Source organism: Zosterops lateralis (genome assembly GCF_965231275.1).
Source record: "Zosterops lateralis genome assembly, chromosome: 8".
Taxonomy (NCBI): domain Eukaryota; kingdom Metazoa; phylum Chordata; class Aves; order Passeriformes; family Zosteropidae; genus Zosterops; species Zosterops lateralis.
Genome location: NC_139768.1, coordinates 15,570,458 through 15,597,139, shown reverse-complemented (window position 1 = coordinate 15,597,139; position 26,682 = coordinate 15,570,458). Strand labels below are relative to the sequence as shown.

The following is a 26,682-nucleotide window of genomic DNA, read 5'->3' as shown; positions in this document are numbered from 1 at the left end:
CACCATCTTTGGTCCAGGATTGCATTCCTGGCCTGGCTTTTGTGGGAGGAGATTCCTGGGCTGCAGCCATGGTGTCCAAATATACTCTCCTTTATATGTGTTATCCCCAAGACTTCTGTCACTGCAGATGAAAGGCTGGAACAGGGCAGCCTGGACTGAGCAAGGTGATGCCACTGCTCTTGTGAGAAGAGCTGATGCCAGTCCAGGTGTTTGCAGAGAGAGCAGTGAGTACAGCTGTGGTCACTGGGTGGGCCCTGGGAAGGTGGCACAGTGCCCAGTGCTATGACTGTTCCATATTGTTCCCAGCAGGCACTGGTGTAGGACAGACCTAACCGGGGCCTTCCAAAGCAGCAGGGGTAAGTGACCCTTCCCTTCAAAGGCAGGTGATCCCCTCTGCACCCTGCAGAAACAGCCACACGTCAGTGCAGTTTTGTGGAGAAGGAGCTGTCCCCTGTCTCCACCCAGACACAGCTGTGTCTCCACAGCACTGCATCCATCTGGCCAGGTTGGAGCCATTTTGCTAGAAGAAAATCATCAAGCAGTTCAGAAAAAGATCATCTTTAATTTATGAAATGGTGAATCATTCTCAAACTTGGTTAGAAGTTCCACAAATAACTTATGATTGAACTATTAAGAACTACAGCAGCCTCATGGCAGGAATGTCTTGGTCCAAGACAGAAGGCAGCCATGTCCTGAGGCAAGATGGCAGATTGGTGGGCTGAGACCCCAGAGGGAACCTGGCACTAAGCAAAAAACATCCCTCAACATGCAATGGCCTCTGAACACTGCCTGCCAAGCCCCCCTCCTGCAGCAGGCAGGCACAGGCTTTGGCACATCCCTTCTGCCTGCCCCCAAACACATCACAGCAACTGAGGAGTCACTCCCTTGCCTCAGGACCCCCTTGGTGATTACCTGTCCATCTGCTCCCAGCCAAAACCAGGGAGACCAAAGCACCTGCTCTTCTTGCATCCCTGTTCAGCAGTCAGGTGAAATGATGTAACTTGGGCAACTGTTTCAAGTGCAGAGGAGCTGAGGCATCTGCTCCTCACAGGGGTAAAATCCCAACCCTATGACTACCCAGTCCTGTGTCAGGCTCCAAAGAGGAAATGAAGGCACAAAAGCAAGACCTGGTGTCTCCTCCAGGCTGTGCTCTCCTGCAAGAGGGGAGGGTGCCAGGCTGCCTCACCAGGTCACCTGGGACTGCCCTGGGCAGGGAGGCACTTCCAGTGTCTGGATTAGGGGTTGGTTGCCCAGAATGGGAGGGGGCTCATGGTACAGCTGTGTGACAGCACTGAGTAGAAGGGGCTGTGGAGGGGAGAGAAGGGATAAACACATGCAATGAAATGCCCAGTGAAATGATACAGCTCAAGGCTCTGAACTTAATTCAAGCCCACCACCTTTCCCAGGCCAGCAACAACTCCCTCCACAAGGCCACCAAGGAGGGAACCTCAGCATAAAACAGCACACACAGCAGATCCTGGCTGTGCAGGATAGTGTCCTGGGAACAACAAATGCTTAAGAGTGGATTTGGTCCTAGAACCACAGCAGTGCAAGTGGGAGGGTTGTACCAGTTACTGGGAAAGGCCTTCAAGGTCCTCTCATCCCTGCTCCTGTTTGGCAATCATTCCCTTGGTCACTTGGTCCCTCAGGAGCTTCCCACTCCACTCCCCGAGACTGCAAGGCTCTAGTGATGAAGGATTCCCTGTGCAGTCTCTTCCTGCTCAGCTGAAGAGGCTGTGGCTCCCCAGAGTCATGCCCAGCACAGAGAAGTGCACTGGAGATGTGTTTGTTTCAAATACCTGCAACTCGGCATCCCTTTGCTGGAATAAGGAGCTCTCTGCTCCCTGGGACAGGCTGGGAAAAAATATGTTCTTGCTCCTGAGATGAAGTGATCTCAGGCCCCTCACATGCTGAACCTCTCTGCCTTCCCCAGTGACCACCATGTGGAATGAGTAAACACCGGGATCGTGGCGTTTCACACCTGAACCATGAATATCAGGTTCTCTCAGCCCACCATCCCTGCCCTTTGCTTTGCCTGCCCTCCAGCACCAGCCTGGAATCAGCAGCATCCTGGGGGCTCAGGCATCCCTAGATTGTTTTGACCTCTGGTGCTTGGCCTTGTGTCAGGCTCTGCCGCTGAGCCTTCACCATCTGCAGCCGCTTCCCATGCAGGCTGAACTGTGACCAGGTGAAGAGCTGCAGCAGGGCACATGTGATGGGCACAAAGACAAGGAGGTAAAAGCAGCCCTGGCGAAGAGTTGGCTCCAAGGCTGCAACAGACTCCAGCTTCGGCTGGGCGCTCACCACGTTGTTCAGGGGATTGCGCTGGAAGATGTCATAGCCTGGTGTCAGAGAAGAGTTTGTGAGAATGGGGCAGTGACGATGGACCTTAGTCCACAGGTTAGCAACTGAAGTGCCCTCTGCACCCACCCAGGGCACCCAACGTGCCAGACACTGAACTCAGAGGTTTGCCCTGTCCTGCTCCAATGCCTTCCCCAGGAGCATCCTTACCTGTGTATGCACAAAGCAGCCAGGTGCCGATCAGAGGGGCGAAGGTCTGGCCTGGCTTGGTGACCAGAGCCACCATCCCAAAGAGCAGGGCTGAGGCTGCCTGCTTCCTACGGTTCAGGACTAGGTCCTCGTCCACCAAGTCAGTGACCACCAGGTTGAGTAACTTACAGGTCCCTTCTGTGAACACGCGGTTGCTGCAGAATAACAGACAAAGCATTGAATAGGGCTATTCAAGAAATGACAGGAAAATGTGGCAGATCAGAAAAAATGGCAAGGGTGAAAAAGGTTTCACCACACTTGAAATAAGAATTTCAGAAGCCCTGGTTACAGGAGAGGAACACTATCAATAAGACTTTGTACCATGCAGTGACACCTCAGATCAGTCCTGACCTGCCACACAGACAGGCCTGGGGACAGGACACATCGAGCCTGTGGCTCACAGGCACCTGCAGCACACACCAAGGGCTGCGGAGGAGAGAAGCTCTCAGCAGCTGGCAAAGGCAGGTGCAGGCTGCTACCAGCCCTGCTGGTCTGTGACCTGAACATCACTGCCTCCCTCACTCTGCAGCAAAACAGCCTGTGGATTCTGCAGTGACCTGTCCCATGTGCTGTCAGAGCTGGAAACCACATGGCTTATGTATGATCATGCCCCCTTGTTCTCTGCCTTCCACTCCTCTTCTTAAAACAAGGACAATTCATTTTGTTTCCCAGGAGGCAGAGGGCAGGGGAAATGACTGTGCTTGCCTACCTGGCAATGAAGATGCAGAGCAGATACACCTGATCAGGTCCTGCCAGGAGCATGACAACACTCAGAGCCAGCTTCAGGAAGAAGAGTCCTCGCACCACAGCGTAAACCCCACAGCGGCGGCAGAGTGACAGGAAGTAGAGGTTGTTGAGATGGGGGGCAATGTAGGAAACACCTGAGCAGACACAGAGGCACAAACAGGTTGATGGGATTTCACTTTCCACCATGCCCTGGTGACAGATCAGACATGATACCAAGAGAGACAGCATGGTTGGCTATTGCCAGCAGGACAATACAGAGTAGCCCCCCTGCATATACAGAAGGCTGCAGCAGATTTATTCCATGGCTTTGTGGCACAGCACACACTTTCCTACAGAGGGAGACCTTCTTCCATCAACCTCATGGACATGAAAGAAGAAAAGACTTGCCCAGTGTCATGCAGAGGCTGCAACTCAGCCCTGGAGCAGAAATGAGAGACAGGACTGCCTGACCAGACCTGGCCTGCACAGAACCCTCCCAGAATAACTCTAGGGCCAATGCCCACATGTGGCAGCATGGAAGTCCATATGCTGCAGAAGGAAATAGACAAAATTCAGGGTTGTGTTCTCTGCTGCATCCTAGTGCTCAGAGAATCCTAGCACAGCCTCTCTTGCTCAGAGCAATACCTCTCTGGAGTCTGGTGTCCAGCGCACGAGGCTTGTCCTTACTAGAAAAGGCTGCAAGTTACTTCTGTGCCCAGGAAGGACAACTCAAGAGGTCCCAGGGAAACACGTGGGGTGCGTGCATGTGTGAATCTTACAGCCCAGAGTCCTGCAGGTAAGCACAGCTCTCCCCAGACAGAGTCTGGGAAGAGGAAACCCAGTCTTGGGCCAGGTCCTGTGTAACTCGGCTACTCCCTTCAGTCCCACCTGAAACTCACCAAGCAGAAAGGATCCAGTAGAGATAGAGATCTGGTCTGACAGCAGATGCTCCAGGAACAGAGGGAAGAAGTTGCTGTTAAAATGGCAGTGAAAAACCTGTGAAGGCAGCATGCAGATGAGCTGGTCAGCAGGAACAGCAGTGAGAAAGAACAGAAGAAGCTAACAGCTCTCTGAGCTCTGTTGTCCTAGGAGCCCCATGCCAAAGGATCATGCAGGATAGGCCTGAAGTACTTCAGCAGAGCAAGACCTTGGCTGTGGCATTTCCAACACTACTGGCTGAGATTGCAGAGCTGCAATGCCATCAGCCATGCCCACTGTGTGCCCAAAGTCACCCCTACTGCCCGGCTGTACAGCACAGAGTTGCTGGGGTAGACAGGGCCAGCAGTGACCAAGAGGCTTTGGGGGAGACAGCGGCATGGCAGGAGGGAGGAGGCAGCGGGCAGGAGGACATTGGTAAGGTAGTGAGGCTTGAACACAAAGATGCAGACCAGCATCAAGAGCCTGCCTGAGGGGAACTGAGGGATCCCCAGGGAGCCATGACTGCAGCACACAAAGCTGGGCAGGCTGCCGGCATTTGGTAGTCATCACTGAAGAGGATGAAGAACAGAAGTGGTAAAAGCCAGCTGGGAGATGGATCCAGCTGGACAGCAAAAACAGTGATGTGAGCCTCAGGAAAACGGAAAGGGAAAGGAGACTATGCTGACAGCCACGCCAGCAAACAGCACTTGTGAACTCATCCCCTCTGTGAGCCAGGCCCTGTGCTTCTGCACCCCATATGGGCTGCACAGAGCTCAGTTCAGTCTCCATAACCCAGCCTACGCTGCAGAGAGAGGAAGGAGCACCCCACAGCTTGCTCAGGAAGTATCCTTAGTCACAAGCAGGGAGAGTGGCTACCAGCTGCTGAACCAGCCAGCATGTGCAGGAGGCTCCAGAAGCAAGTGGGTGCTGGAAACATCTCTGCCCTTCCTGGGGAACTCACATACTGCTGAATCACCCATCTCAAACAGCCAGAGCCAGCGCTCATCCTCCAAAACGCAGCGTGTCACTTCTGTGCCTACCTGGATGAGATTCATGCAGACAAACCAGAGGAAGTTGCGATGCCGGGAGAGCTGCTGGAGATACTCTGCCAGGGTGATCCTCTTCTCCTGGGGGACGGAGAGCTTCTCAATGTACAGCCTAAAGAAAAAGGAGGGATAAAAAGTAACCATAAATCTCTCACACCAAGAGAGAGTCCCCAGCTCTCCCCATGTAGATGCAAAGCTGTCTCTCAGGTCCCATCCCAACCTTTTGTCTTCCTGGACCAATTAAAACAGTGGAGTCTACAACAATGATTGCTTATTGCCAGTCAGAAGCACAGACAACAGGTCTCCCAAAGAATACATGGCACCTTAACAGAAAAATTCACATTTCTGTCCAGAAATGCATTTTCCTCTTATCAGCCATTCCACTACACATATGCTTGTCTTCCAGGTCCCTGCAGTTAGCTCACCTGGCACATCTCATCGGGATCTGCTGCTACTACAGCATAATGCTGGCAGCTCATAACAAGGGATGACAAGTGAGGCAGCCTGAGGAAGGAGCTGAAGAGGGAAAATCAGTTTGGTGTGGCCTACCAACAGCCCAGCCACTATCAGGCAGCTGAAGTGAGTAACATTCATTTGTGCAACTCTGTAGGGCATGGGCAGCAATGTGGTCTCATGCTCAAGCAAGAAGGCTTTCATAAGCTGCTTCTGACATGTTACTCAGAGGCCTCACTGGGTGCTCTAAACTGAACTCACTTCATGTTCCAAACACTGGATGGCCATACAGCAGGTTAGGCCTCTGCCTCCAGTTTGGACTAGGGCTGACACAAGACAGTTTTGTTCTATTTTCAGAGGAGCCAGTGTGACAGCTGATCCTGAAAACTGTATCAACAGACAAGAACCAGAGATAATTAACAAATTTTGCCTCATCCTGGATTGTCTCAGACATTTAGTTTGTTGCACATCTATGCCAGTCCTTTGTCCCTGCTGAGAATTCGTGACCCTTACTCTTTCAGGGTTGATTCCTGGTCCCATTTTGCTTTCCCATCAGTCTGAAACCGCTGGCGGAGCAGCTGTGTGGACAGGGTGAAACCAACAACGGAGCAAAGGGCCAGCAGGACACAAAATATGCGAAAGGAAAAGAAGTCCTCCTTGTTCCACACTGCGTAGGACATGAAGACAGACAGGGAGCCTATGGCACTGAAGAGGGAGCAGTAGAAGTTGAGGCTAGTTCTGTCTTTTGCTGAAACAGCCAGATCTGCAAGCAAGGCATTGTGATGGAGGTCAACCATGGTGAGAAAGCTGTCGTACATGCAAAGGCAAAGGAGGAACTGCAAACCAGGATGAGCCCAAGCAACCCAGAAAGCCAGGAAAGAAATGGCAAAGAGGGGGCCATTGTGGCTTAGTGCTCTGAGCCTCTTCAGAACTACTTCAGGGGAGGAAATCTCTGCTCCTGCCCTGCAACAGAAAAAAAAAAAAAAAAAAAAAAATTTAAAAAAAAAAAAAAAAAAAAAAATTAGGTACCTGGACAAAACCCTGCGTGATCACACATACTACCTCTCTGAAGAAGTCATGTAAGTGGCATAGACACAAATACAGCTTTTGCTTAAGTAACAACCACCCACATCAGACACTGTCACAGCTAATAGTGAATACACTGACAATATGGGTTTAAGAAAGCCAAAAAGAAAAAGGATTTTTTTTTCTCCAGAGCATTTCCTCCCTGACAGTGCTGTACTGTCTCCACTTCGCACAATATAAATTATTTTCATGAGTCTTTACTAGTTGCAGGAAGCCAGACCACGATTTTCATTAGAAGGTTGACGTAAATACATGAGAAATGCTAATGATGAACAATACAGAGCTATCTTGCCCCAGCTCCCATTCTATAGCGTTTGGGAACAACTGGTCTGAGGCATTCCATGTGGAAATAACTGTACTTTTCCCCTTGTGCCTCCCCAGCCATGTACAGACACTCTCCAACACCCCATTAAGAGGCTTGCTCCTAGAGCAGGAGCTTGAGATTTTAGATGCCCATATTTTACGTTCTGCATAACTCACAACTGTTAGGGTTAGGGTCACATCCACCCAATAGGTGTGTGTAACTTTCTCTATGCAGTCAAGCACTGAAACAACATTTATGAGCACTAAACTTCAAAGATGCCATAAAAAGGAGGTATTTAAGAGTTCCATGCCCAATAAGCCATTCCCATGCCATCATTTAAAGCTGCCAATTCGACATCATCTTCCCCAGAGACTAAACAACTTCCCAGACTCTTCTGGAAGCAGAACTTCACTTACTGCTGTGTGCTAAGGAACACTCGGTCACTCAGCCAACCAAACAGAGGGTCATTGAGGCTGTTCCAGATCAGAAACACTGTCTAGGAAAGAAAACAGGACAGTGAAACAAACCACAGGACAGGTCTGTTCTGTCACCAAAGAAAGCAGTGCTGAGCTGGCATGATGAGCTACCAGCAGGAACTGTCTCAGCACACCTCCCCTGCCCCATCACTGCTGTATGATGCCCCTATTTGGGGCAACTGGCATTAAGACTGGTGGTTTTCACTGCCTGTGAAACACCCTGATCTCCCCAGAGGAAAGGCAGTCTTAAGAACTAAGTCTCTGCATTTTCTGTCCCAGCTTGTTCTATTTTTATATAAGTGTGAAAAACTGAAAAGCCTAAGTTAGCACTTGGATGGCTCCCTTGCTCCCTCTCCTAAAGGGAACACTGCTGTTATAACTAGCAGTTTTCACATTTATAGCAAGGACCAGGCTTGGTTTCAGAGTTTCCTACTTAAAGAGCAAAGAAGCTGATGGAAAAAAACTAACCTCTCCTATCCAAAAGGACAGTTTATCAATCTTGTAAACAGAGACGAAGGTGTCCACATAGTACAGGAGGAACACGTTGTGCAAAATGGAAACAAAGAGCGACAGGGACCCGTAGATCACTGCGGTGGGCAAATGGAAAAGACACGCCAGCAGTCGCAGCCCCATGTTGGTGCAGTCAGTGTTCAGCTCCTTTGATCACCTCCATTTCAGGTGAGATGTCTTCTCCCAACACCTACTACATCTTTGTTGGGGCCAATCCATTATTGCTCCTGCAGGAGAGAAAAAATAAATAAAATAGAATGAAAAGAGATTAATTTTCTTAAATGAAGTAAAAGGTGGTCAAGTTAATTGGTAAATCTTTGTCTGCAGAGATCAGAATTCATATTGTTTTGAGGAGCTGCTACAAAGTGGATTGGAGGGGATTTAAGAGACTAGAAGCTGTCTGCTGTACTAAAGCTGTTCATTAAGCTGAAGCCAGGCTGTGGGCTCCTGGGGGTATGACTGTCTCCTCCTGAGCAGCCTGCCCTCTCCTTTACCCTGTAATGTTCTTTGTTATCCAGCAAGTAGACCATTAATCCAGCTCTTTAAAGGCAAGGTCACAGGAGGAATCAAGCTAGATAGCTGCAAACAACAAAGCAGCCATCAGAAAACACATCTAGTTACTGGTATTTTTAGGTACTAATGTAAATTTTTACCCAAATAAAAATGACAACAGCTGTGATGTAATCTCACATGTGCACAATGCTTTCCCCAGGCAATCACAGCTGACAGCACCTGGGCTGGCTCAGACAGAAGTTATTTATGGCGAGCAGTGCTGCTGCTTTGTGGCATGAAGAGACACGACCAGAACTAGACTGCAGCAGGCACGCTTCCATCGTGCAAAGAAGTGACCAGAACTCCCTTAGCAGTTGTCCAGCTTGTCTTGGAATGGCCTCAATCTTAGGGCCATAGTCTGAAATAAAGATGCTTTGGCTGGACAGCAATAGACACAGAAATAAAACATGTGGACACAGCAACCTTAGACCAGAACAAGCCACTGTATGTTCACAAGGGGCTGAGTGTGAGAGGAAGACTCCTCACACCTGCACTGACTGGAACTCATGGCCAGGAGGTGGGGCCAGAAATGTTCTCTTGTGTTTTTCAGGCTGAGCTCTCTCTCACACTAATGTTGTACAGACACAAGGCAAACACAAGGCACTTATGTCGAGACATAAATGTTTCTTAAAGCAGTACAAGTGAGCTCCTCCAGCCCATGTCATCATGAGAAGCCCTGTTCACAGCACACACACAAGAAGGGTGACAACAAGGTTGTTATCATGGGACTGTCAAAAGCAAGATAAAGGGCTGTGTGTCACTCCCGTTTCAGCCCTCCAGGGTCTGCACTCACCCAACTCAGACACATCGTGGAGGCTTTGCAATGTGGGATAAGACTGAACACGTAAGAAATAGGAACCTGTGCACCGCATCAGCCTCTTGGGCTTGCAAAAGCAGCCGCAGCAAGGCCAAGCAGGAAATCAAGAAGAAATATAAATGTCTGGGTATGAAACCTGAACGCCAGTCCCATTCAGCATTTCCCTGAAGCCATGAGTCTGACCACTTCTAGGCAAGATTAGAAAGGCAAAAAGCAAAAATAACCATCTGCTCTGCCTAGGCCAAGGAATTCCTCATAATTAGTTCAGAAGAAGCAGGACAGCATTTGTTCCAATCAATTACATCACTAGATTGAAACTGTACCTCGGTTCCACTCCCAGCCAAAGCACTAGACCTCAACTGGATCCAACTGCAGAGTCCTTGTGGAGCTCAGACACCATTCCACATCCCTGCCAGGCCAAAACCCATGGCCAGAAAAAAGGAAGACACTGCTTGGAAGGGAATTTAGCCAGACAATGAACCTTTATGGATGGAATTAAAGACAGACAAGCCTCAAGGGGAAATTTCATTTTGTATGGTCAAGAGTTGGAAAGGAATCATGATGCATAAAGACAAAGGTTAAGAAGAAGGGAGAGTTAAGACAATTGTCCCAGAGGTAAGTCCTCTGTGACTCACCAAAAGCCTCATGTGGAAGGCTAACTGAAGAGTAGATGAAGACACCAGAGTGCTGGGCTCCCTCATGGAACTGTCAGGACACAAGAACTGGGAACACTCACTCTAACTAGCAGGAAGTCAGCTTAAAGCACACAAAAATATTTCTTTACTTGGCAGGTAGTAAACACCTGATATTCACTACCAAAGGATATCAGAGAGCTGGGCAGCAGGTTCAAAGGATTAGACAAATTCATGGAAAACAGCTGTACACAAACAACTACTAAAGGGAACAAGGCAGGGAAATCCTCTCTAGCTGCCCCAAGCCAGCTGTGCAGGGTGGGGGTGGACAAGTGGAAAGGCCACAAATGGTGCCCAGACTCATGTGCTCCCCCCTTAAACAGCATCTCCTGCTGCCACTGTGGGACAGGATATGGAGAGATACAGACCACTAGGATGATTCTTATCCTGGACTTGCCTTTGCTATCCAAAATCTGCGTGGAAGAAAAGCCTGCTCAAGCCTTGATCTTAGTGCTGCACTTCATGCTGTCCCCAGCCAAAAAGTGCTCCACTGAGAACGTTGCACAAACCACAGCTGTTGAAGTTTCCAGAGACACCTCATTTTGTCACATAAAGGCTACAGCTCTGTTCAAAGAGCATAAAATTCCACTTCCTTTCTTTCTGCTCCCTCATCACTCCCTCACAGATGTGCAACCTCTCCAGCCAGCTGATATTTGCAAGTGATGTCACTTTTGCTAGGATAGCCATTAGGTCATTTGATAGATATTTTTTTCCCTCCTCATCTGCAAATGTGCAAGTTAAAAAGAAACAAATCACAGTTGTCTGTAAAAAGCAGATTTTACTTCTACACCCAAAGCACTGTGTTACTGCCGCAGTGGTATTTTCATAACCTTTTCTTTGGGATGGAGAATTACTCACGGAGTATGTCAGAACTTTTCAACATGAGGCTGTAAGAAGTGATGGGAAAAGGAGCTGCGGGAGGGAATAGCTATCATTTATTCAGGCTGAACCTTTAACACAATCATAAAGCAACAAGCTCATAAATTAAAAAGCAATGAGTCTTTATTTGAGAAACTTCCTCCTTCGTATTTGACATCTGGCTCCTGCCAGTGACGTCCACAGATCTTATCTTCCTGAGGAGGATGTTGGAATACTGGCTACCCGGAAAGTGGTGCTTTTGTTTGAGAGTGCTGGCATACAGCTGTGTCTGGAATACACCACAGCTTGGGGCTCACATCTGCTCTAACTTCCTAGCCAGCTCACAGCTGGATTCACAACTCCTTGTGTCCCGTGGTGATTCGGCAATGCTCTGGCCTTCCAACAAGGCTGAGCTCCAGCCTTCCACAGCTGAAGCCACTTGTACTGAGCCAGCAGCAGAGCCATACATGTGAATCTTGGCTCAAGCCAGCCTTTTAAGCAGGGCCAGATGATTTTTATGTGCTGAAGTTGCCACTCAGCAACTGAAACAGCCATCTGCAGACCTGACTGCAGTATCAGAACGACTCTGGCATTCATTCTCCCCTATGTGGGTAATCCAGGCTGGAATATCCCAAATAATACTTCAGGATATGTCTGTGCTGGCTTGAGCTGCCACTACACTGCCTCTGCTGTGTATTCTGGATTTTGAGGGGCTTACTAACAGACGGCCAAACACACCAGCTCTGTATCTCTACAACTGCTACACAATAAATCCACCCAGCAGCTGGAAAAATCACTTGAGAGGAAACTCTATTTATAGACATTTGTCACAGCCAGACAGGACTGGGCTGCTGGCAGTCCAGCTCCATTCACAGGGAAGCTGAGCTGGAGCTGCACCTGTGAAAGAGCTGATGCCCTGTGACCTGTCCCAGCAAAACAGCTGGTGCTGGGCACATCAATTGCTCCCAGAGCCTGCAAGTGTCGTGTGTCTGGTCGGGGTTATCCATCAGTTATGAGCCCATTTTGGGAGCACAGACCAGGTTCTGCACACTCCTTCCCTCCCACACATGGTACCCCAGGACACCTCCACAACACAAACACATCTCAGAGGGTCCTCACCCCATGGTGGTACCTGGATTCTGGCAGAACTCTGTCAGTAAAATGAGAAATCCCTCCACAGAGCTATTTAAATGAATGACACCAACAGAACACCCATTTAAACAACAACAAAAAACCCCTCTCAAAATCCTATTTCTATCCCAGGAAAGCTCCTTCTGGGATGTACACTTCATAAAATTTGGGCTCCTCTGACTAAACTTTGATCTTGTGCATCATTTTAGAGATGAATACAGCTGCAAGGCTCTCAGTTTCTCCGCTCCATACTTCTCCTGAAACCCTCCTAACACCCTCGGATAATCCCTTAGTAACAAGGACTCTTGAGAGAACACTAAACACAGTCCTGTGTGAAATATGAGCAAACACCCCAACAACAGGCTCCCAGCAGCCTGGCATCTGATGGGTGAAGCAATGAAACCTCTGAAACCACCTGGATCAGATATGGAAACACGACTGGAAGAAGTTATGAGGGTGTTTCCCAGTACTGTTTACCAATTCAACAATCGCTGAGGACTGTGCATCATGAGTTCGAGTAATACCCTTCTTATTACAAGCAATCCTGTGCTTCCATCACTCCTGCTGAGCTCAAACAGGCAAACACAACTGCCACACAGACAATTAACACCTTGAACCAGCTGGCAGCTTCCATGGAGCTGCGCTCCAGCTCAGCAATCTTGTTCAATCAGATCTCATTCCCTAACAAGAACACAAAGTTTGTTAATATAGAGATAACTGGGCAGATCTCATAGCCTTGGAGCTTGGCAAGGCTTTTACCTTAACAAAACGCAACATCCCGTGTCTAAAGAACTCACTGTTTTACAGTGTAAACAAAGTGTGCTAGATGTACTAAAAAACTTGCTCCTGATCATTTGCTGTCAATATAAGTGCAAATCCTGTAGTGGACCTCACAGCACTAGGATGGGAACCATTGCCAGGTAACTCTGGCCTCAAATTACAAAACTACAAGTAAATTTGAAATCGTCATTGAAAACAAGCTCCAAGAGCTGGTTCAAAGGAGCCACAAGAAGGGATTACTGCACACATACTGCCTGTTCTTTGTTAAGACTTAACAGGAAACTCCAGGTGAGAAGCAACTCTTACCACTCTGCCAAGTGCAGCCACCAGGAGTTTCTGCTAGGCATCTTCCCGGGAACAGGGAATCCCTTCACCCACGCCAACCTCCCAAAGCCACGTCCCTCTGCAGGGCTCCAGCTGCAGCCACAAGGCCCCAGGCCACTGTCCGGCTCCCCAGGTATAGCTGCTGACGCCCCAGGTGCCGGACAGGAGTACAGGGAGCCAGGGATGCCTGTGGAGCCAGGCTGGAGATGGGGACACCGCGACTTTGGACACGGCCAAGCAGCGCTGCCATCCCCTGTGCCCATCCGCAGGGAGCCCCCACGCTGAGGGGAGGCCCGGCAGCCCTGGCAGAGGAAAGGGAGGACGGAGGCACTGCTATCTTTCCCTAGACATCTCCAGAGGCATTGCCATCCTGCCCTGGCGGGCTCTCCCGCGGGCTCCGTGGCAGTGGGTTGAAGCCTGCCAGGTGACGGGAAGGCGTAACAGGGACACGGGACCCGCGGCACATCCCGGGAGAAGAGGGCCATGCCAGAGCCCCGTCCCCTTGCCGGGAGGCAGATACCCACCGGCTCCAGGACTGAACCCCCCGTCTAGGGGCACCAGGGACAGTGGCGACACCAGGGAGCGACGGCACCCCCCGGCCCAAAGTGGGATCATCCACGATAACAGAGAGAGGCATCCACCAGGGCTCTACCACTACAGGGAAGGGGGAGCCCCCTCCACGCAAAGGCGCCCCCACTGGGGGGCAGCGTCTCTCCCACCCTAACCCGAAGCACCTTACTGAGCGGACGAGGGGTCCATCACCCCCCCACACTACAGGCAGGGAGACAAACCGGGGCCAGCGGTGAGGCAAGAGAAACGCCCGCCCGGCGCCTCCTACCTGCGTCCGGTCCAGGCGCTCCCCCGCCGCTCCGCCGTGGGACGGCGCCACCGCGCAAACGCGCCCTCCAGCCCCGCCCCGCCGCCATTTTGCGTCCTGGCAAGTGAAGCTGCCGGCGCCTCCCAGCAGCCATCGCGTGTGAGGGCACCCGGGTCCCTGATTTGCATATCCCCGCCCCCAGCCAAACGGGCCCCTCTGGCCGGCGCCACCTCTATGGTCCGTCCGCCTGTCGCCATGGAAACGCGGCCTGGCCGGGGACGCCAGCGCTTGGAGCCCTGGAATCGTGGAGTCATCGTGGAATCAGCAATACTGCACGAGATCTTCAAGTTTATCTAGTCCACCCACCAGCCCAGCACCACCACTGTTACCCCTAAGCCGCTAAATTGCATCACCCAGTGTCAGACCCAGAGGCCACTTGAAAACCTCCAGCGATGGCAACTCCACCGCCTGGGCAACCAATTCTAATGCCTGATCATTCGAACAGTGGGGAAAAATCACCTGATATTGAATCTGAATCTCCACAATCCCAGCCTGAGGCCATTTCCTCTGTCCCTCTCACTGTAGGCAGGGTAGGAGACACCAGCCTCCGCCTCATCACAATCTCCTGTCAGGGTTTGTGAAGAGCCATGACATCCCCCCGAGCCTCCTCTTCTCCAAAGAGCCTGTGCCAAGCTGCAGAACGACGTAGTGGAAAAAACAATAGATACACATGGCTGCTTGGGCAGGTGGAGCGCTAATCCAGCAAATATCCTGTCTCTGGCCTTAGTAATCAGCAACTTAAACTTCTCTCCCATGATTAATTTCCATTCATCCTGTGTATTTCAGAAAATAGGGACTATCGTTGTCCATTATCTTTTAAGATCTCTCTGTGAGCCTTTCTCTCAAAGAAGCAACTCCTCTGTTCAGCATATGCATCACCCTCTGTCTCTCACTGCAACAGGTCGCTTCCATTCAGCTGTTCTCAAATTTCACCAGGGGAAATTTCACGATGAAAAGTTGAGGCAAAAGCCAATTGCTATGTCCAGAAAGCTATTATTGCACCCTATTACTTTCCAATGTTTTTGCACATTAGACTTACTAGTAGCTTCTTAAGCAGGTCATTTTTATAAATTCCTAGAAGCCAGACAACTAACCGTAATAAACAAGGTTTGTAATTAAAGAGTGATTTGTAGGCATTTAGCTTCAGCTATTGAGATTACCTGCATAGTAATAGCAAGGCATAAGGCACTAATCAAAGAGTAATTTAGTTTGGAAAAGACCTCTAAGATCACGGATTCCCTAAGCATCCCAAAGGAGCTGCACTGCTGCTGCTGTTGTGCTCGGTGATGATAAGCTGACCTTGCAGAGGGAATCACCCATTGAAAACTCCTGTGGAGATTTCTGACTGTCAAGGTCCACCACAGTGCAGGTGCTTACAATAAAGCAGTGCTGATGGGAGCCACTGATATGGCTTCTTGCTTAATTACGGTCTGGATGAGCCGTGAGTACAAATACCAGCTTAGTTGTAGCTGAGCATAAAGTAAAAAGCTTGGGGAAGTAAAACTAAGAGAAAACAGGAGGGTTTATTTCTGCAGTATTTAATGGGGGGAGTTTTTCAATGTTAGTTTGTCTGTTGCTTTAAAGGTTGCAGTTCTTTAAATTTTGCTAATAGTATTTTGCTGACTTGAGAAAGACCCTGAAGTTTTGGTGAGTGCTTTTGAGGTTTTTCCATGCTGGCTTTACGTGCTGATTTGAGCTGCTTCTTTACCTGTGCCCTGTCTGAGCATGTAATGTAACTGCTGGAGGAATGAGCTTCCTGTTACTGTCTCTAAGTATAAGGGCACGTTCAGGCAAGTTTTGCAGTCCTGGTTACCGCAGGAAACACTTCCATAAGGTGTAATGTGGTACCTTAGGGCATCTCCTTATTCCTTGTGTATCTGTAGGACACTTGAGTGAAAAAGAGCCTGTAGAAAGTAGCCTGCTTTCTTAAGATCTGGCTGTGTATCCTCCTGTTCCTTGGTTAAGTGAAGGTATTCTCTTGGCTGTCTTTTCTCTGCATGTGAGTACACGTATGCCAAGCAAATGTCTCTGTATGGTCTGCACTTATAGACTGGGCTGTTCTGCAATGTTTCTGCAGTTATATGCTACCTTAAATGTTTGTAGTAGCAGAGAAGCATACAACTGAGTTGTTCTGTATTTTGCCTGTCTTTTTAAAAATACAGATTCCTTCAGGTGGCATCCCTTTCACATCTGCTGTTTGATCATGTGGTGCAAGTCCATGTACACTAGCATAACTTGGTTGTAGTATTGATTCATACTAGTGCTCCACTTTGTGATATTCCTATCATCACCTGCTTGTGAAAGATACTAATGTAAATTGTTGTTGTTGTGTGATGAGAAGCTTTAGACACTTTAATTTGGAAGAAAGGACACAGAAAGGCCTTTGAGTGATTGTATTTCTGGAAACACAAAATTTTCTTTTGATTCCCATTTTAAAAAATCAATAATGCTATTTGTGAGCATCATTCTGTGTTGTCTAAAGACCATAACAGAAGGGAGTGTTGTTGTTGTTGTTGTGGGTTTTTTTTGTTGTTTGTTTGTTTTTAAAGTTATAAGCAAGTTGTAGATCAGCAGATGCTGCTGTTGTCTGCCTTGGGGATGCAATAAGAGTAGTATTCCCATGGATATTTCTAGCTCAGATATTTGAACTTGCACTAGAAATGCAGTGTGTGTTGCTGTTGTGACAGAAAACCCCTTATATACCAGAAGGGTATGCTGTATGTAATACAACCCCTAAGACTGGATAATCTTTCCTCCCCTGTCCTACTGTTTTAGAGTGTTGATCCCCTGGGAAAACTGAGTGTAAGTGAATAAGATTATGCCTTCTGTATGTCTGCATATCTGTCCTCGATGCAGGATATGTGGGAATGGGATCTAAGTGTATTTAAAGAACAAAGAGTTAAAATGCAAATAGTTTTCTGTGACACAGAGGAAGCCCTCTGTGGCCACAAACTCCTTCTGGAGAACCAGGCTGTGTGATCTGTTAAAGGAGTTACAGCATATCAGGAGGCTCTCCCAAGAGTACTTCAAGGACAAAGACTTGTAATCAAGCAGCTGAGAGACCAGGATGCTGTGGAAGTGCAGAACATGTTGCTCTACTATGCAAACTGTGTGTAAGATAAGAAGGTGCTGGTAGGTAACTGGAGCTGGGCATGGGAATTAAGGCTGGAATTGAATTATTTGTTTTGGAGTGTGTAAAGTAAACAATGTATAACCAGGAGGAATCAGATAATTGTGGAATGTATGAAGCAGCTCTTACAGGGTAAAATCTTCCAAGGCCACCTGCACCATATCAGTAATACCATGTAAGGCTGAGATTGCCAAGGTAACAATATCGGAATTGTCAGGCTTAATTATGGATGTGGCAAATTGAGGAAGAAATAATCTGAGTGGATTGGCTGCTTGGGAGGAGACTGGGGTAAGGGAAGAATAAATGTGGCAGAAAAAGCACATCCTGAAATAAGAGAATAATGTATGAAATGAGACAAAGGTGAGATCAGCTGACTGAAGGACTGCAGGTGTTGTGGATGATAGTGAAGCCTGAGGACCCAAGCCCACAGGAATATTAAAGTGATGCTCCTTGAACAGCCTGCTGGACTCCACATCAGGTCTATGTTGGAAAGAATTGTTTTGGGAGGGCAGAGCAAAGTAGATGTGCATCCTGGTGCTAAGTGGTGTGGGAGGGAAGGGTGACTCAATAGTATCATGTGTGGTTCATAAGACTTGATTAGTGGCTTCATAGCTGTGTGCAAAGTGATATAAATAGCCAGGAGATGCTGCTGGTGCATTAATGAGGTTGCTGGTCATTTAGTTGACTTATTGGTGTGCTTGATATAAGTTAGTGCCCTGAGCCTGTTCTCTCAACACTGTAATGTGAAGGGCTATAGCTGGGCAGACGTCACAGCTGGGGGCTCAACTAGGACCTCCTAATTTGAAACCTTGAGCTAACTGATACTGAGATATTTTCTTTGAGGAAGAATATGTGTGGATGGAGATGATGGATATCAGATGAACTCTTTGAGTGAGAGGAGGAGCAGGTCTGTGCAGGCTGTGTTTTAACATGGAGGGGATCCTTGGGACTGAATGCTATGAAATACACATTAAAATATGCTCAACTAAAGAAAAGAGTTGTGTCTGGGAAAGGGTTTAAATGAGAAAAAACATGGTGGTTGGGCTACTGGGACATGGGACACAGATTTGAACCTCAGGTGAAGAAGACATCTGATGCAAAGGGTGCCTGCAGTGGTTTCTGGGAAGATGAGAATGGTGGTGGTGGAAGCTTTAATAACACAAAGTTAGGCTAAGCTGAAAGGAGAACGTGTCAGAAAAAGAAACTGTGGTGTACATCCAAAATGTACACTCTGGTGCAGCAGACACATACCCAGGGAGAGGCTGAATAGGTGACAGTGTTGAGATCACCTTGGCAGCAGGCAGGGATGTTTCCTAGAGCCTTGCCTGCTGATGCAGCCAGCCTATGGTAACACTCATGTTTATTCTTGGTGGCACAGCTGTTCTAGAGCTGCTGTGTTACCCAGCAGCTGCAGTCAGAATAGGAGTGGCTGCTCCAAACCTCTGTCACCAGTGAGTTGCCCTTTGACTGTTATTTGAGCAGAGTTATGCAGGGGGGTGGTTTCTGGATAACTGCTGTCAAGTAATGACTTGCTCTGCAATGAATTGGCCTTTTCCTGGTGTTTTGATTTCAAACAGAGTCTGAGCTTTGCACAGACCTCAGAAACAAATGCCAGACCCACACTAGACTTCAGTGCTTTCTGGGAATGTTGCTTTGAATAGCTGAAATGGATCTACTCCCTCTTCAAAGGGCCTCTATAAGGGATGACTGACTGTAATATGCATTAGCTGCTATTTCCACTGTTACCAGTGTCAGCTGGAGCTGTTTGCTTCATGGTGCACTAGTAACAGCAGGGTGAGACTGGTGTCTGCTGGCTTCAGAAGCTGAATTCTCCCCTTTGGCTGAGCTGAAGGGATTGTTCATGGAGCTCTTATATCAGCTGTGTGTGTAGTATCTTTCCAGTTGGCTTGGGCTGCTCTAAGAATTTGGACAGTGAAGTAATTCCTGATAGAAATGTCCCTCTTGTGGGGTGAGAGGAAACAGGGTCAGAGCCCCAGAATTGCTGGGGGAGTTCCCCAGACTGGATTAGTGATGTGGGGAGGCCTGTTCTCTACAGCATTGATTTGTATTGCTGATAATCACTACTGTCTGCTGCTACCTTGAATTAGGCATGATGCAGTGACCCCTTGTGCAAGTATTGTAACACTTCTTGGAGTACTTTGCTGGGCCAGTATGGGTTGGTTTTCTCTTGGAGAGTGTAGCAAAATGTTGTGCAATTTTATATTTGAGAGGTGAGTGGATTTGTGTTCAAAATTCAAGTTTTTCCATTATTAAGCAGCACTAGTATGGGAATCTGACCCTCTAGATAAAAACTAAGGCCTGAAAAAGCCCAGCTTTTAACGAGCTATTGCATTTTCCTTGAATTCCTGTGTTGCTGCCAGGCATGTCTGGCAAAGGGAAAGCATCCTGTTTAGGAAGGCAGCCAAGTGCCTGCATCCTAAGGATCAGTACTGGTGGTGGAGGATCAAAGTTACTGTGTTGTGTGGCTTCTTGTACTGCTTTCCCACCTCCCCAAGAAGTACTTGGGAATCTTATCCAGGAGGAGTTTTACTGAAAAGACTTCAAACCAAGCATGGCTTTAAGTTGGCAATAAAGGGATTGAAGTGATGAGGAAAAATATGAAACTGCTTTATCATGATCTTCTCCCACGCACTATCTCCAGCTACTAGGATGCTGGATAAGTGTGTGGGACTGACACCAGAATGATGGAAGACAAACCTTGGCTGAATGAAAACATTCAGCTTTAACATCTCTTTAAGCAGTCCTTGAAGTTTTAGGTTTAAAAAAAAAAAAATCTTTGCCAAAGCTTTGTCAGGTGGCAACAGTATTGCAGACTCTGCTCAAAATGAGGGGACTAATTGGAAATAACTCATTACTTCTTCATCCTCTTGGCTGGGGGAAATTGGTGCTTTTGCAGTATTCATCCCTGTACCCTTGGGTGTTGTTACAGAGCAGTTGCAGGAGATCTGTGTTGTTTTTTGTGGAGTGGAGAGAGAAAGACATCAGGAAAAAAGCTAGGAAGAATAGTCTGAAAGCTTGAGTGCTGGAACAGAGGAAAGGGTAACTTCACGGAATCTTATTTTGTGAGCTGATCACAGGGCTATGGAATGAGGCAAAAATAGGTTCAGTTGGGAGTTACAGTAAATTAGAGGACCATGTCCTCTCCCATGGGCCCAGTGTCTCCACAGTTGTGGTGGCTAGCAGCGTGTTCCCTGAGGAAGTATCTAAGCCCATCCAAACTGCCAGCCTGATCTGGGAACTCTGCTTCAGCTGGGCAGAAGACTTTGTGAAACCAGCCTCTCCAGACATGTGAGATACTTGTATGAAGTTTCACATGTTGGGTATTGTGGCACACCTATATGTTGGTAATGCCCATGATAGTCAGGCTCACTTTGATATCTCTCCTATAGAACATGTAATGTTGCATGGAATTGAATATTTACTCTGTTCTCTGTTTTCTGTAGCTCAGTGACCTCTTGTCTTCCACAAATACCTCAAAAGGAAGCTCACCAAATTCAATTCTAGCCTAAGTGATAATAAAGCCCTACTGCCCTGAGAGGTTCAGAGAAAACATGGTCTTCTGTATTTTTAGCAGGTGATTTCTGCTGCTTTAGATACTAGCAAAGCCCTACCAGACTTGGGCATTTCTGTTTTAACTAGTGGTGGATTCATCACCTGTAGTAGCTGAGAGGGCTGAAACAAAAGCTTCTCTTATCAAATGTCCTCTCTAGTTTTGTATTGCAAACATTGCTTGGTTGCTCCCTAGCAACTCTGTGTGGGGCAGCTGGTGTGAAGCACACTTTGCTTGGCAGGCCTTTTTTGGGAGCTGTGGTGTCAGTCCCCTTGACTTGCACCAAGATGTTTGAGAAGGGGAAGGCCCTGCCAGATGACTGGGGCAGTGGCTAAGGGAATTTCTAGAGTCAGCTCTGGCAAGCCTGGGTAAATAGTCTGCAGGTATCATGTTCTCACCAAGCAGAGATGACAATCTTATGTTAGTTTTCTGTGACTGTCTCTGGAAATTTTTCTCCTTTTTATTGTGCCTAGTGTCTCATTCAGCTCCTGCCGAGTGGGATTTGAACCCTTTTCCAGCAAGGTCAAAACTTCTGGAAAGGCTTAAAAGGAGAAGCTACCTTGTCTCCTGCTGTGGCCTTTCTCCCTGTCTTGGTCCCTTGTTGCTCCCTGCTGCCAACCACTGCTCCCAGTGCCCTGGCTTGAGAAGGGCTTGGCTCCCAGGCACAGCCTGTTGTCTGCCCATCCAGGCTTTCCATCCCTGCCACCAATACCTGGCATGTATTGATGGATGTCAGTGGCTCTCAGAAGCAGGCAAGCATTTAGCAGAGTTCAGCCCAGGCTTTAAGAACTGCTTTGACTGTTCCTGCTCAGGACATTCAAGTGCTGGGCAACAGATGTGGTGATTATTTTTTTTTATTTATTTTATTTTTTCCCCAAGGTATCACAGAGCTTGAAAGCAGAGCAAAGGAGAATGGTAGTCTGAAGAGACAGATCAGCTAGGATCCCCTCTCCCTTTCTGGTCCTGTAGTTGCTCCTGAAGAGTTGGAGACTGTCAGATATTTACTTCAGAGACCAGGCCAGCCTCTGGCTGCTGATACTGGAGAAACAAGAAAGTAGGAGCAGGTGGACCATAGTATGGTTTTAGTTGGAAGGGACTTAAAGATCATCCAGTTCCAAGTTCTCTGCCATGGGCAGAGGCACCTTCCACTAGATCAGAGTTCTCAGAGTCCCATCAAGGCTCACCTGGAATGCTTCCAGGAATGTGGCATTCACAGCTTCTCTGGGCAGCCTGCTCCAGTGCCTTACCACTCTCACAGTAAAGAATTTTAATTTCTAATACTCAATTTGAATTCACTCTCCATCAGCTTAAAACTATTCCCCCTTATCAACTATGCCCTTGCCTTTGAGAAAATTCCTGTACCAGCCTTTTTGGAGACCCCCTTCAGGTACTGGAAGGTGCTATAAGGTCTCCTTGAGAAGAGGAAGGGGAGAAGAAACTGGGGATTGGACTCCTTCCTCAAGTGGTACCATTTGATGTTGGTGTTTGGAGTTGGTTTTCTTAAGCATCTGGTTTTTGATGCCTTCTAGCCATCAGATGGCCTGAGAAATTATCACCTTCTGGGCAAACCTTGTTTTCCCTGAAGCAGTGTCTGCTTTTACTTCCTGGTAAATAAAGTGGGACAGGATCAGGCAAGCTGGTACTGGTGTCCTCAAAGCCCTCTTTTCCTGTACACATGGATTTGTCATGTGCTGTGCCTGAAAGTCAGTATGAACAACAGGCAATTGTGTAATGGTGGGGTAAACTGCATTGTCAGCCCCTGGGAGCATCGGGGTGCAGCTCTGCAGGGGCAGGGCAGGAGCATTGTGCCTCCTGCATACCAAAACCTTGTTGCAACACACCTGAGCGTTCAGAGCAGTGCTGGGCCTTGCAAGCCAGGAGCTGGGGCTTGGTGTCTTTTGTCTGGGCAGTCTGAGAGCTCTGTGCTCAGGAGCAGGCAGGGACAGGGCAGCACCAGGCAGCTGTGCAGTGGAGCTTGGCAGAGGCCACCCAGTCAAGGCTTGCCCTGGCAGGTTTGCAAACTTCCTCCGGGGCTGTGAAGTCTTGTGTAGGATGTCAACACACTCCTCCCGAGTGATCTGCTCCCAGGGAAATGTATTTGCTTCTGTGGTGGGGCATGTGGCAATGCTGCCCTGAAGCACTTCTAGCCCTGCTGAATACTCATCTTGTTCCCCCTTCTTATCTCTTTAGTGTGCTTCCTCTTGTGGGCCATCCTGCCCGGCTGAGCCACCAGCTTGTTTCCCTTATCTTCCCTCCGTGTAAAATCAAAGCAATTAGTAGCTGTGCTAAGGCTGCCTTGTGATAAACCCCCAGTGATTTAGATGGCCTGTCAGTCCTTCTCCTTGCAGCTGCTGGGAAGACCTGAGAGCAATGATGCTGACAGCCAAAATACAGGGTGCTACAGAAGCTTTTGAGCAAGAGCTGTCATCAACTAGATGTGAACAGGTTCTCCAGGTTTGTCCTTAACTGTCATGGAGCAGCACACTGACCCAGCAGAAGGGATGTAAGCTGGGCTTGCTTTGTTTCATACAATGGATGCAATAGCTGCACACTCTCTGTGCAGACCACTTGTTCTGAAATACAAGTACTTCACAGAAGTGTGGATCTCAATAGGGATGCATGGATGAGCTACTTAAAGAGGTGCTGAGAGTTGAGGTTTTCAAGATGAGATAATTTATTCCCTGTGCCCACCTCATGCTGGCATTGACATACAACACCCCTTTGGATTTTTGCGGTGGTTCTGAGCAAATTAGTGAACTTTGCTTCATTTCCTCCTATCTGAGGGAGTGATGGTTATGATGGGCTTTGTATCCAAGGATGCAAGTCTTGTTTAAGGGTATTGTCTGGTTTTGACTGAATATTCAAGTGCTGTTCTGCTGTCCTCTGTGTGGGATGAAGACTTCTAGCCCTGAACCCACGGCAAAAGTAGGCTTGAGCTAGTTAGTGTGCATTATGAACCTCTAGGAACAGGAGGAACTTGTGCTGGTTAAAAAGAACTTCCATTTTGCAGTACCCAGCATTGTTTGTGTCAGGCAGCTCTTAGGGGACAGCTGAACTTATATCTTTCTTGGTCAACACCTGTGAGAGAGGCAACTCTAGTTAAGGCTGAAGCAAGAAAAGCCCACAGGATCTGAACTGCATAAAAAAAAAAAATCAGTTTGCTGCCTTTAGTTGCAAGACCTGTGCATAGTCTTTTCCTGTCTCTGATAGCGAACTTTTTTTTTTAAAAAAACAACCCTATGCTATATACACCTTCCTTTCCTGCCCTATGGGAGAGGATAATGAGCCATGGGAGGGCATTGCTTCATGCCCTGGAGGATGCTTGGATATCTGGCAAGGACAGGCTAGGACCAAATTCAGCTGTAGGTCAGAGTTGCTCAAGGTAAATGCACACTTAAATGCGAATGGTAATTAGTGAGACCAGAAAGAGAAACCTGTACATGACAACTTGTCAGAGGGAATGTAAATGTGCCTGGATTTTGCTCTAGAAATAAACAGTATGCTCTTGTTTGCTTATCAGACCAAAACCAGGGCTTTGGGAGGATAGGGAGAGAGATAAGGACAGTTGAAGATCTTTTTATTTAAGATTTCTTTGTCTGGACAGGACAGCAGTTGACACGACTGCAGCAGGATTGGGCTGTTGCCTCTTCTTTCTTTGCCCACTTGCTTTGTTTCTTTCTTTGTGCCTGCCTTCCCCATTTTCATGCCTGCTCAAGGGCCTTCAGCTTCTTGCAGTCTTGCTGCCTCCCAGCACTGCAGAAAGAAGTCATGAGGCTACGAGGTTGAATCTTCTGTATTCACTGGTTTTTGTCAGCTTGTTCTCATCTTTGCAATTCTGAGATGTGTGGGTTAAATGATTTCTTGCAGAGCAGCTAACAGGCCTTGTGGCCCACTTGTTCTGATAGGTTACTGCCCCTGCAAGCTGTGGGGAGCTCCTTGTATTAATTATTAATTAGCTGGTATACTTACAGTGCTAAGTATATCTCCTTATTCAGCCTGAAATGTATATAACCAATGTAAATTGTTTCTCTTTCCCTTCTGTCCTCACAGCTTTTGAGACTCAGCAACTGCTCCAGAGAAGTGTCCCCTGTGTAAAACCCCAGGCTCCTGTACCATGTACCAGTCCAGCTTTGTGCCACGGGAATATTACCCAGCCATGATCCCACCTTCTGCCTACACCTACCCACCTCTGTGGCCTGGGAGAGCAGAAGACGTGTCCAGCTCTGTGCTGTTCCCTCCCATCCACATGCACGGCTTCTACAGCCGACCCATCACCTTCGTAGTGGACCGGAACAGCTACCCTGACTATGCAGGAGGTCAGGTGGAGTATCATCATCTCTATAGTGCCTCCAATCCCTATATCCATCCATACCACACCTGGCACCTCCCTCCCATGGTCCCTATCCCTCTCTACAATCCCTATGCAAGCTACCATCCCTATGCTGCCTGCCAGAGGTCAGATCAGTATCGAGACGTGTGGCCAGAAGGCTTCACAATGAGAGGGGAGCTTCAGTGGGGGAAGCTTGGAAAGGTGTTTGGGCCAAGGAAAGACCTCCCAGAATTTGTGAAGGATGATCTCCGGAGGGTTTACGGCACCTACCCCCGGACCAATGTTTCCATATCCTACCGGAAAGGAGAGTTCTTGGTCAAGGGAGACCCCAAGGTAGAAGACCAGGAATATGCAGTGCAGAAAAAGGTCATCCAGCAGGCTGTGACCCCCAGTGCCAGTGAGGCAGATGACAGCAGTGAGGACCGGAACCGTAAGAAGAAGAAGAAACTGAGAAATTGAGGTAGTCAGATACCCAATGGACTGATGCTCCAGTACCCTCATGGGAGCCAGTTGGCAGCTGTTTTTGGTGTGGTTGGCAAGTAGCACAAGCAATGGATGCCACCATTCCTGTTGATTTCTTTTAATTGCTCTCCATTCTCCACAATCTTCTGGCAGATTTACCATTTTTGATGCACAGTGCCCATCCTGTGAAGACACCACATGACACTTGAGTGTTGGATCAGCTCATTGGTGCTGGTTTTGAAATGAACATTTGATTTTTCACTGTTTTGGTTGACTGGTCACAGCCTGGTGGGGGACCTCCAAACTGCAGCCCTTGATCAGAGAAGATGGGCCTCTTCCTACCTTGTCTGGGGGAAGGGCCTATAAGCTGGTTTTCTTCCTGGAGAGATCAAAAATTAATTTCCTTCAGGCTGAGGGCAGTGCAGGTCCCAGAGGACACAGAGGTTCTTTAACACTTAAAGTACAATTGTCTGTATGTCTTGTCACTGCTGTTATGACCATATCCTTGTGCTTTATCACCATGTGAGGCCTGTATGCAGCACTTCCCTACACTCTGGTGTCCCCATCCTCTTACACTTGATAATATGGTGCTCAGTACTTTGGGCTCAATGTCCTTATTGAAACTGCTGTTGAGGCCCTTCTCTGAGTCTGACTTGGCTCTGATTGAAGGTGCTGGCTCTCCACTGAGGTAACTGGAGTTGTGTGAACCCCAGCACTTCCATAGCTGGTGGTCATACTGGAAGAGCTGTGTTGGAAGCCCGGAGGGCTGTGAGCGGCTGGGTCTGACTTGCTTCCAAACTTCTGTACTTTTTAAATGACTATAAACAATTAAAAACCCCCTAAATGCAAATGCTTATTTCTGGTTCTTAACTACCTAACATCAGTCTCTTTTGTGAGCAACTTGCAGTCAAATCACTTCACTTTTTGTGAAGTTAGGGATGGCTTCTGCTGTGGTTCATGCCAGCCATGGTGGCCTGTCCTGCTTGGCAGTATCCTGCCTTGCCCTAGTTTGTTTTCTGTCAGTTTCTCTAGGGACCAGCAGGAATTTTATAAGCATACAGAAGAAATAGAGGACCTTCTCTGTCCCTC

The 26,682-nt window shown here is 48.1% G+C and overlaps 3 protein-coding genes across 6 annotated transcripts in view; 2 read left to right on the top strand and 1 right to left on the bottom strand.

The window, feature by feature from the left end:
• Positions 1 to 26,682, top strand: part of SEMA4G (semaphorin 4G) — a 129,819-nt gene that overhangs the window by 19,936 nt on the left and 83,201 nt on the right. The gene's annotated exons all lie outside the window — the stretch shown is intronic.
• Positions 553 to 14,113, bottom strand: MFSD13A (major facilitator superfamily domain containing 13A). 4 transcript variants are annotated; one of them, XM_083866961.1, is made up of 10 exons: positions 14,062 to 14,113; positions 8,028 to 8,296; positions 7,500 to 7,579; positions 6,510 to 6,656; positions 6,207 to 6,398; positions 5,235 to 5,352; positions 4,176 to 4,272; positions 3,260 to 3,431; positions 2,512 to 2,705; positions 553 to 2,342 (listed from the first exon to the last, which is right to left on the bottom strand). In XM_083866961.1, the coding sequence occupies exons 2-10, from the start codon at positions 8,190 to 8,192 to the stop codon at positions 2,089 to 2,091; spliced, it is 1,419 nt and encodes a 472-aa protein (XP_083723087.1). In that variant the 5' UTR covers positions 8,193 to 8,296; positions 14,062 to 14,113; the 3' UTR covers positions 553 to 2,088. The 4 variants fall into 4 exon arrangements, with proteins under 4 accessions (XP_083723087.1, XP_083723084.1, XP_083723085.1 ...); XM_083866958.1 differs by having other exon boundaries at positions 6,207 to 6,656; XM_083866959.1 differs by having other exon boundaries at positions 6,207 to 6,656; positions 13,958 to 14,066.
• Positions 17,088 to 26,363, top strand: LOC310912339 (uncharacterized protein C10orf95 homolog). The gene is made up of 2 exons (XM_083866853.1): positions 17,088 to 17,232; positions 24,852 to 26,363. Exon 2 carries the CDS (start codon positions 24,916 to 24,918, stop codon positions 25,588 to 25,590), a length of 675 nt encoding a protein of 224 aa, XP_083722979.1. The 5' UTR covers positions 17,088 to 17,232; positions 24,852 to 24,915; the 3' UTR covers positions 25,591 to 26,363.